Raw genomic sequence first — 11,432 nt, 5'->3', positions numbered from 1 at the left:
ATCTACACCCCTCAAGTGAGCTTAATTTTCTTTATTATGAAATAATTATCTTCAATTATATATATATATATATATATATATATATATATATATATATATATATATATATATATATATATATATATATATATATATATATATATGCTGTGTATTAAAATAAACAGGAATTTATTTAAAAATAAATTTTTATTAACAAATTTTGAAACCGTATACATCACATTTAAAAGTGTTATATAAACAAACATAAAATGAAGAGATTTTTTTAAAAATTAAAATTATCTATTCCAATCTAGGGTTCTTAAGAGCTCCTATATACAAAATAACACCAGTTACCTTATGTTCTACCAAGAATATAAATGGCTGATTGGCTTCTATACGTCTAGGATTGAAACCTGAGGATCTTCTGCTCGTAAAACCTTCTACAATAAATAAAAAAAAAAAAAGAACATGTTTTAAGAAAAGTACAAAAAAATACATAGTGTTAACATAACTATGTTTCAACTTTACAATTAGTGTTTAATGGGAAATAATTTGTCAAAAGGTCTGTCACATATCAATTATGAGCTGCACAAAATTATATGTATAAATCCTTATGTGTAGTTTTCGAGAAAAGCTATTTTTTTATTGTAAACTTAAAAATTAATGCTGTACGAATAACCTCATCATCTATTTAAGCTGAAGTGCACCCTTATTAAGCATTTTATTTAGGACTCTATCAAAAATTAACAGTAGACAATCTGATTGACAAGATGTAGCCTGTTTGCAGTAGTTTTGCAAGGCCAATATAGTACATGTTGGGTGAAACTTTCTATTGCACGGTTCCATAATGTATATCAAATGTTGATTTAAAAGAAAAATGAACAGAATGAGAGGAGATATCTATTATAAACAAACGTACCCCATCAGGATCGTGCAATCGGACAATTTGTCCATGCCGACCTGATGACGCGGTCGGATTGCCGGCACTGGACATCGGCGTCTTTCCGCGCGATTTTCGACCGCGACGAATACTTGCCTTGCCGAGCAGTCGGCAAACAACCGGAAATGAGCATTAAATGCGCCGGTGCCGCCGTCGAAAAGAGGCCGGTATAAGGAGTCAGCAGAGGGTCGGAAAGAGGCCTGTCTGACTGTTTTGCCGACTCTGACGATCGCCAACAGTCGGCAAAGGGCATTTTATTTTACGATTTTCGACCGCTTGCCGCCTCGGCAAAAGGTCGGCAACTTTGAACAAGTAGATCGTCGTGCCACCGTCGACGGCGGTAATTCCTCTTTCCGACCGCGACTTCCTGACGGGGTAATAAAACGGTTACAGAATGCCACTTAAATTCTCATGTTTGCATTGAAGCATCTTTAGTAAAGATTTGTACTTTTTTCAGACAAATTCAGATTTTCCGGATTAAACCTTGTTACAAAAAGAACGACTGGCCCACAAAAAGTCTAGTTTCAGTGACAATCATCACTAGCTTTCATTTAGTTAACTATCTTTACATATAATTTTCAAATAACACTTCCCCATCCAGTTTGTTGGTTTCTAAGGAATACAAACCGAGGCCTAACTAAGTGCAAGAGGAAGAATCATCACCATGGAAGGTTTCATACAAATTCTGGATAAAGTAATAAGCAGCTATTTGAATCAAGCATAATTTCCTGAATTTAAAATTATCAATGGAACCAAAGTTGTCACAGTCTCAATGTAAAGGCTCAACTGAGTTTCATTTCTCGTTGTAAAATCTACGGGAAACTTCTAAACGATAAGGAACCATCATTGAAACTGAAACATTTACTATTTCGGTTTCAGTAGAGTGGTAAGAGTATATCCGGTTTCAATAATAGGATACTAGTAGAATCTTTTCTTAGGACGTTGACCAATAATGAGAGCGGAAGGTTCACTACTTATGATTGCACTAGTAGCAGTGCGATTTGTACACCACGTGAAGGCATGAAATTTTCCCAATTATTATTGAAGTACCATTTCCGGTTTTAATTAGTCGAGAGATTAGAGTGATGCTGCAATATATCTTTGGGACGCTTAATTGATTGAAGAAAATCGTTTTTCGCTATTTATTTACCAGTTTTAATCTATAGCTATCAACGTTGAAGCCGGAAGTAGTCCGTTTCTGCTACTACTGGTTTGAATAGCGGACTAAAAGAGAAAATGGTACGTATTCTTAGAACGTTAAATCGATTAAAAAAAAAACAAGTTCTTGTTAAATGTGATTGTTTTTGCCCTATGCAGATCAATATTGAAACTGCAAGTTGAAGATAGTTTCTATCACTTCCGGTTTTAGCAGAGAGTTAAGGATTAGAGAGATGAAATGTATTGTTGGGACGCCTAATCGATTGCACTAAACCGTTTCTCGCTATCTATTAGCATTTTTGCTCTACGGTGATCAACGTTAAAACCGGAAATAATTGGTTTCTACTACTTCCGGTAAGTGGATGATTACCATCAACGAATTAAATTTCTATATTTTGACCAAAATTGAACTGTGATTTGTCAAGTAGATCCTGAGATTCTTTTGTCTCTCTGTCGGACGGACAATCATTTTGTGTGTCCTGTTCGAAGGAACACATGAATAGACAGGATATATAAAGGAGTTTGGTAAACCAAACTCTTTAAAACTAGAGATTGAACATATTCTTGGAACGCAGCGTACATACAATAAAAGGAACATTTCTCGCTAAGAGAGAACCTATTCTTGGAACGCAGCGTACATACAATAAAAGGAACATTTCTCGCTAAGAGTGAACCTATTCTTGGAACGCAGCGTACATACAATAAAAGGAACATTTCTCGCTAAGAGAGAACCTATTCTTGGAACGCAGCGTACATACAATAAAAGGAACATTTCTCGCTAAGAGTGAACCTATTCTTGGAACGCAGCGTACATACAATAAAAGGAACATTTCTCGCTAAGAGAGAACCTATTCTTGGAACGCAGGGTACATACAACATTTCTCGCTATCTCTCACTAATTTTGTTCTGATACTTTTCGAGAGATAGAGGGAGAGTTGAACATCGTTCTTTTTCTATTAAATTTTCCATAATTGAGTCTAAAGAAAAATCAACAAATCATTAGGCCCTGAATACAAATTCATTATTCAAATCCCTGTAAATATGTATAAAGTTCCATATTCTTGCCGTGTGTATGGTTCTGATGGAATCTCAATTAGCTGTGATTAAAAGCACTTACCTGCTGTTCTTGATATAGATAGGGATTCTGATCCTTCTTCTCCAATCCTTATTACACTCTGGTGCACTACTTGAGAAACATACAATCCTTTTTGTTTGCTTATTCCAGAGAAATCTGCGCTCTCAGAAAATATTTCGGTCAATCCTATCTGAAGAAAATGTCCAAAAGAAGAGACGTGTTACATGACTTGACTAAATATGATAAAAATCATATTTATTGTGTACAAATTACCTGTTACAGAACTATCTTACTTAAGCGGAAAAGAAAATTTTGGCCAAATATTTTACGCGCAAAGAAATAACCAAATGTCAATAATTTTACCATTGCACAAGGTTTATTTATTTTAATAGTAACAAGTGGACCGCTTGGGTGCTAAGCGACGTAAGTCCAAATTTAAAAATATCCATGAAAGAAAATTCAAGTTCAGCACTTCATGAACACTGTGATGTTAGCAATTAAACAATAGCCATGCAATATATGGTCTTATGTTTTACTGTTTATAAAGAGTATTTTTGAAAAGATATGTACTCTTATTTAGAAGAGAATGAAGGCATTAGTTCATTTTTTTTTTCAATTTTTGGACTTAAGTCACTTGGCATCCAAACGGTCCAGGTCTATCTTCTTAAATTGTCATCCGATAAGAAATAAAACATTTGCGCATTTCACATCAACTTATACATATATAAAATCAACCATATTCCTTCGAACTACTGTATATCAACCATATCACAACCTCAATAATCAGAGAACAGATTCTTAAATTTCAATCAATTTCTCTATGACAGCAACTGTAGGCAGTTTCCAAGTTAAACTGTTACCAAATATTAATTTGTTTTAAAAGGAAATACATAGTCCATATGCAGGACATCTATTGATGCTAGAATATGAAGGTTTTCTTTCTATTCTTATGAAACAGAAACCACAAGTAATATTTAAAACATTTTGTACAACTGACTTGATATATTCATTCCTTTAAGGCAAGAACAACTGTATCATTAACGAGAGGGAATGCATAGATAGGTATATGCATCCATATTATTAATCCCTTAGAAAAGTGGTGACAGAGCACAACCTTGAGGAACACTTAATTTGAAAAGTTATGATAAAAAGAAATATAAGTATATAAGCAAAGAGATTTTTTAACGGAAATAGGCATTACAATGTACTACTACTAATACAATTTTACTACTGCTATTTGTATATACCAGTATTATTACTAGACTACTTTGATTGATGAAATAAATGTTACAGGGTTTACCTTCTTAAGGGTGTCTGCCAATCTTAAAGTATTTTCTAAACGAAACCAAGGAATTTGTATGGTGACATAAGTATCCTTGAGATGCTCAATTATGTCTATAAGCTTATATCTGTGTAGCGCCTTCTCAACTTTCGATAATCCCAAGTACTGTGACGGAATTATCAAAATTAACCTCAAGTTGGTGCCCTGAAACATAGAAACCAATTTACAATTTAAATACATTTTATTATTGTTATTATGAGAGCAATCATTTTTCTTAATATTAACTAATGTATGTAGATTCTTAAAACAATTTAAATGCATTGGATATCACATTATACAGTGCCTTAACTTGTGGGGGCAGGAGGAACAACTAACTGCCCCTCCTTTTAAACTCCCTATTGTTTGAAGGGTATCCATTTCACGATAAAATTTTCTTACTTTATAAGATACGAATTTGAATGTATAAATGAAAGATGGAATAGGTTCACCAGATCCCAGAAAAAAAAATCTCTTAAGTGAAACGAAAACGTGATCTAAATCCATTTCAGTAAAATGACTACTATGAGAGCTCCGTGAAAATAATAGCCTATATATGAATATTTCTTAAGGCTGTGAGTCCCCTCAATTTAATTAGTAAATCATGAAATGGACCCACCATACCATTTGCAAAAGAACTGAAGATAATTTTAGGTGCTGCTGCTAACCTGTCATCTAAACAAAATATATTTCTTTAAGATAAAGCACCTGAGCCCTACCTCAGAAAGACGTCAATAGGGTTCCCAGAAGTTATAAAAATGATTACTAAGGATTTAACTTCTAGGGGGAGGGCAATTTCGATGGAGAGGGCAAATTTCATATGTGCCTTTTCTAGGGGCCTCAGTTTTTTCTATAAGGGGGACAAATATTGTTTGTCCCTCCAGGAAAGGTTACAAGTTACGGCACTGACCATACGCCCTTAAAAATTACTTTCCTAAAAGTGAGGATTTAAAAGTTTGAAAGTACACTTCTTCTCCTCATACTCGAGACATATTGATTCTTATTATTGAAACTTTCTCTCAGGAATGAGAGTATCATAATTGTATGTTTAAAGGCAATGCTTTCTCTTTCTCCTCAGAACTAATGTTACCATTTGAAAGACAAGAAAATGGGGACTTCTTTAGATTTTATAAAAAAATATTTTTATTACTAGACAAATCCGTTTATGTCATGAAGAAAATTAATATAATTTGTACGTTATAGCGATTACGGAAATATTAAGTTCCTTGTCTTTCTTCGCGTTTAGACTAAAACTGGATGTGTTTATTTCTTTGGAAATTAAATATTGCAACAATGATACCCTTAGTAATTATTACAAACAGTGATGTAATACTGGAATATTTGGTAGGTACACGTTCGACTGTTTTCAAACATGTAGAGTATACCCAACTCTGTACGCTCATTCGTTCGTAGATTTAAGGTAAGTATACACTGAACTATATATATAAAAAAATATTACAATAGGTGGATATAAGTCATACGTTCCATTACATTCTTTCTTACAAATATACCGGGTGTATCCAAAGTACGTGGTCATATTCCAACTTCGTTATGAGTAAAGATACGGAAAAATCGAAAGAGAAGAAAGTGTTGAAAATAGGTTCTTTTCAATCTAAAATGGTGGAATTTTTCCAATCGCATCACCCCTTTGTGCTCCCATACTGATAAGGTACTGAATCTATCTATATATATTAAAATGCTAGAAAAGTTTCTATGTTTGTGGCTAATTCTTTTGATAATGATATCTCGGAAACCACAAGCTCTAGAAAGACACCATTTTCACTGATCGATTACAAATTTTATGTGGATTGTTCAGTTCTAATTGAATATATATATTTTTAAATTAACCATGATTTCTTTATTATATTTTTTGGGCATACACTGGAACTATTGACATTTTAAAAAGTAAAGGATAATATCTCACAAGTTATACATTCTAACACCACATATTTGTATACGAAGTTAGTATACCTCTCCGGAGTTTGTTTCAAGGCCGAATGATTATGAAAAACGAATTACAACCATTTCTTCAGTCTAAGATGAATCTTTATTGTTTGCAGTGTTTTGTCCAATGAACATCATATATTACTAATATTATAATTAATTGTGTGTGTGTGTAATGTATTTTGTTTATTACATACTGCATGCAGGAAGAAAGAAAACACTGATCATAAATGAATTAAAAACTCCAACCGCAAGTACGCTCAAATGTTGCAAACGGTGTGATTGAAAAAATAGTCGAAAAATTTCCCCTTTATTATACTCTTTGCCGATTTTTTAATTTTACTATCAAGACGTACAGATGTTGTGAGGAATGACAAGAAGATTCATGCTCATATGTGAATGTTGCGCTGTATAAAGAGCACAGGTTAAACTAGTATATATAAAAATGAAAGTGACTAAATAATGTTTGCGACTAAATAACTCTTGGACCACCCCACCGATCTCAATCGAATTCTCAACATAGATGAAGTTCGGGTGGTGCGATGATCTTTATCATTTCACTTTGATGGCACAACGTAAGGGAGGGGAGAGGGAGATATATTAAAATAAATAAAACAATAATTTTTTGAAACACTCGACAGATCTTGATCAAATTTTCAACATATATAAGGTTCGGTCTTGAGATGGTTTTTATCATTTCACTTTGACGGCGCAACTTAGAGGAGGGGAGGTGTATATATAAAAATGATCGAAAATGACCGACATTAGTCCCGAATCCATAGTTTCCGGGGTCGCTCAGATGAACAGTGACACTTCCGATGCCATTTACATCCAAATTCAGCCTCGCAACTTGGGGTCAGGGGAGGGGGGAAATACATAAAAATGATCGGAAATGATTGATATCAGTGAGCTCATCAGTAATAGGAAAAGTGACTGACTAACGAAACATATTACTAATTGTTCTTATTTTAAGGTGGATTACCACCCGGAAGTTAGTACGTATTTTAGCTCATTTCCTTAACTACTGCGCAATGAATCGTTATCATATGATAGATATTGTACTATAAGCTAGAGTTATGTTTCAGCTACAACACAAGACACTGACTCATTTGGTTGTGTATTCTGATATCGGAAAAGGTAACAAATAAAAGAAAATATTTTGATTCGTTTTACAATAAGCTCACAAGATGGCAGTTGCTGTTAGATTTTACTATACATTGTTCGGCGTAAGCTCTAAACTGCGATAAACAAAGCCACATGAAACTAAATTTCGCTGATTTGCTGTTGTTCTACCGACGCTTGTACTCCTCCGCAAAATAGTTCATGTGATTGCATTATTACTTTTACTATGAAGCTTCATATAAAACTGCTATATTATTATAAATGACAACAATATAATACGGATTATCTAATTATACTGCAATCGTGTGTGGGTAATGAAACAATAGAAATAAACACTATGCATGCGCGGTAACTCTGGCGCCAACTCAACTGTGGACGGGTGTTCTGCTTTTAAAGTCTGAAAGATGACTGGCATGAATGCCGGTTCCGCGAGTGTTGTGGTGAAATACCAACAAGGCAAACCTTTACTCACTAAGCAACAATTGTTTATGAGCGAAATTCAAATACTTTTTTTTTTTTAACCTTTCGAGTTTATTTTCTTTCTTTTCTGCTGCTGCTGTAAGTATCTGGACAACACGAGACAGTATTGTCAAAATGCACGTGCATAATTTGCTCCTCCCCGTGGGGAGTGGGAGTGATATATCACTAGCCAATCGTATTTGTGACGAGCGGAAGGATACAAATATTTTGTTTATCGCAGTTTAGAACTTACGCTGAACAATGTTTAGAAGTGCTCAGTTTTATGAAATATTTATTTGTATGTGTAAAGTATTTTAAAGTTACGACGAAATAGATATATTGTTTTACTATTTCTCCTGTTATGTTTCACATTATCTTTATATACTAATTTACATTTGAGGAAATAGATTTTGAGAAGAAACTTGCGCAAAACGCCATAATGCGTTGTTGACAAATTTGTATGTTTACTGTAACAGTCACAATAAGAAAATTCTTGGACTCTAGCGTTGCAGTTCGAGAAGTGGAACTTAGCTCTGAATTCCGGTAAGGGTCGAAAATTAATTTCTCCAGTAAGTACCCAAGCAAAATTCCATGATTACTTCCTTTATTACCTTGCATCAGTAAACACTCGATACTATCTGGCAACGCCGCACTATTCAAGCAGCGTTTAGCATAGCACCGAAAACAGCTAGTGATCCACCTTAACGCAGCGAAGGGGCGCAAGGGGATAATTGACGCTATAGTGCGTTCAGTAAGAGAACGTCTCTGACAGCTCGCAGTGACATTGCCACTACTCGCGTGTAAAGGTTTTTTTTGGTGCAACTGTAGTGGCAATTTAATGGTATAAGACAGAGTGATCGTGGTTGGTAACACTGGTATCAAAGTAGGGGCTGCAATGGGTATACGGACAAAATCTCGCGGCCGAAACATGGCCGCCCAAATCACGCCGGCCAAAACCTCGCGGGACAAAATCTCGCCGGGCCAAAACCTCGCGTGGCCAAAACCTCGCCGCCCAAAATCTCGCCGTGCCAAAACCTCGCCGCGAATGAAACTTTTCTTTAAAATTTACCCAATGTGTTTCCTAATATGCAATTCCACATTACAAATAATAATAATAATAATACTAATAATAATAATAATAATAATAATAATAATAATAATAAGAAGAAGAAGAAGAAGAAGAAGAAGAAGAAGATACAAAACATCGTGTGCGTGGGCTTTCTCGGGTTATTCCCGTTTCCTCCCACTTTCTTTATTCGATCATTTCCTTCATCCTGGTCATCTACGTCTCCTTTAACCTATAGGACATAATCAAGGGACGTCGTAAAAACTTATATATTGTTTCATATTTTCATAAATATTATTAGATTTTTGTTAAAATTTTAAGTTTTTGGATGTTCCAAAGTTCACGAAACTAACCTCGTTAGTTGTAATTACTTTCCTTATGCAGACTTTCTTTCCCTATAACCAGTTTAAAAACATCCTGTCGCCCTTCCTTCACATTGAAATCCTCTAATACAGAAATAGAATTTTCATATGGTATTGCGGGACTTGGTCAAATACCCGTGATACTTCTTCTGAAACAGCGTCTTTTATACCGTCATCCTTATCATCTGTTGGAACATTTACATTTTGGTCAGGCGAGATTTTGGGTATGGCGATATTTTGGGGCGCGAGGTTTTGGGTGGCGAGGTTTTGGCCAGGCGAGGTTTTGGCCAGGCGAGGTTTTGCTTCGCGAGGTTGTCGCCGCGAGGTTCTGGCCGCGAGGTTTTGTACCCAAACCGCTGCAATGTCCCACCGCATGTGTTAAGAAACGTCAGAGACCATCTCTTGTTGGCCGTGCTATAGTGTTAAATAAAGAAGGAACGTTTCTAGTTCAGGAGACTGTTCGAACAGGATATAAGGACATGACACGGAGGAATATGCACATTGTTATTTGAAGGTACCTTGAACACCTCAAATTTGTTTGCCAACAATCTGTTTTGTAGGTATGGTGAGGGCCCAAGGGAACAGTCTGCTCAACGGTCAACATTGCTTTTTATTTTTTCTATTTAACATAGGACCTTACTACTGTGAAGCTCAAACGGCTAGTGCCACGGGCTCCCATCAAGGGGGGAAGGTGGGGCGCTCGCCCCCTAGAGGAAATTGTACTTCAGAATATCGAAAACCCAATAGAATTTTTACATTACTTACAGCAAAATTTGAAACTATATTTGAAACGTCGCTTATACTTGCCCTCCCCCCTTGGAAACCACAACATGGGCGCCCTTGGCTAGTGCCCCAATTTGAAGACCACTCGGTTATTGGATCCAGAGTTGCCAACCTCAGAGAACAAAATTATCGATTTTCGTCTTTAAAGTTATCGTTTATTACAAAAAATATATATATATATATATCCTATATTCGTTATGCATGTGATAATTATAGAAGCAAGTATAATACTACTAATAACAACAATAATATATAATAAACTTATCTAGTAATCTTCAGTTTTAAACTTCAAATCTGCGTAACTTTTCTCACCATTAAAAGAAATCCTTATTAACATTACCCTGAACAACAACAATATTTCCACCACATTGTAAACGTAATTGAATTTAAAAAATGGATACAATGTTGCCATTTGCCAATTCTTAAATCCTTATTGATTTAATTTAACAGGAATGATTGTTTATTTTAAAAAAAAAAACTCAGTATGTGTGTTTTATAATTATTTAATGGACGTGTACAATTTATTTGCACATTCACAATCTGAAAACAAAATGTGCGTTCTAAAATTATCGTATATTCAAATATTATCGTAAGGCCATTATCGTATATTACAATAAATTATCGTATGGTTGGTAAACCTGATTGGATCTGTTAAAAGATTGTGTTTTATTTTATATATACTGAAGCCTCAGCACAAATTAAAAGAAAAAAAAATAATTAATTAAAAATCGGTCCCTATGGGTATGGTCTTAATTGTACAGAGCCACGAAACTAAAGTCTTAACGTACTGCAATTTATTTACCTTATACGGAACAGCCACAACATGAGCTCCTATGTTTGGGTTGAAGTAATACGGAAATTTCCCTTGCATAGTCATCATCCTCACCTTCACCTCGTAATTTTTGGTTACGTGGAAAGGCATGGAACGACTTATCTCTGATCGAAATCTTGTTACCCAAATACCATTGAAATACAGTCCACTCAAGAGGACCATTTTGGTGGAAGCGTCAAACGCACCTACAAAAGAATCAAACATTAAGTGTACACAATATTCATCTTCAAACTATACCCTTAAATTGAATCAAATACAACAAAGATTTATTTTTTCTAAAGGGACAATGATCATTATAATTCTGTACAGGGTGTATCAAAAAATTACTCTACAACTTCGAAAATTCATATTGAATTATCTATTTAGCTTACAGACATGGTTTAGGTGTCATTTT

The 11,432-nt window shown here is 34.8% G+C and overlaps 1 protein-coding gene across 3 annotated transcripts in view; it reads right to left on the bottom strand.

Moving 5' to 3' along the window:
• Positions 1-210: 210 nt before the first annotated feature.
• Positions 211-11,432, bottom strand: part of LOC145690284 (leukocyte elastase inhibitor-like) — a 130,384-nt gene continuing 119,162 nt past the window's right edge. For 2 of the 3 annotated variants that reach the window (XM_081765039.1, XM_081765040.1), the window contains exons 5-8: positions 11,009-11,223; positions 4,453-4,638; positions 3,195-3,342; positions 211-419 (exon numbers count right to left, since the gene is read on the bottom strand). In XM_081765039.1, the coding sequence (XP_081621165.1) occupies positions 280-419; positions 3,195-3,342; positions 4,453-4,638; positions 11,009-11,223 (689 nt within the window). In that variant the 3' untranslated portion in view covers positions 211-279. Of the gene's footprint in view, positions 420-3,194; positions 3,343-4,452; positions 4,639-11,008; positions 11,224-11,432 lie in introns of those variants that run through there. The other variant, XM_081765041.1, reaches the window with a different exon arrangement.

The sequence above is a fragment of the Thermobia domestica genome, chromosome 7 (genome assembly GCF_964235325.1).
Source record: "Thermobia domestica chromosome 7, izTheDome1.hap1.1, whole genome shotgun sequence".
Taxonomy (NCBI): Eukaryota; Metazoa; Arthropoda; class Insecta; order Zygentoma; family Lepismatidae; genus Thermobia; species Thermobia domestica.
Note: the sequence above shows the minus strand (reverse complement) of the source record. Positions and strands in the feature narration are given on the sequence as shown.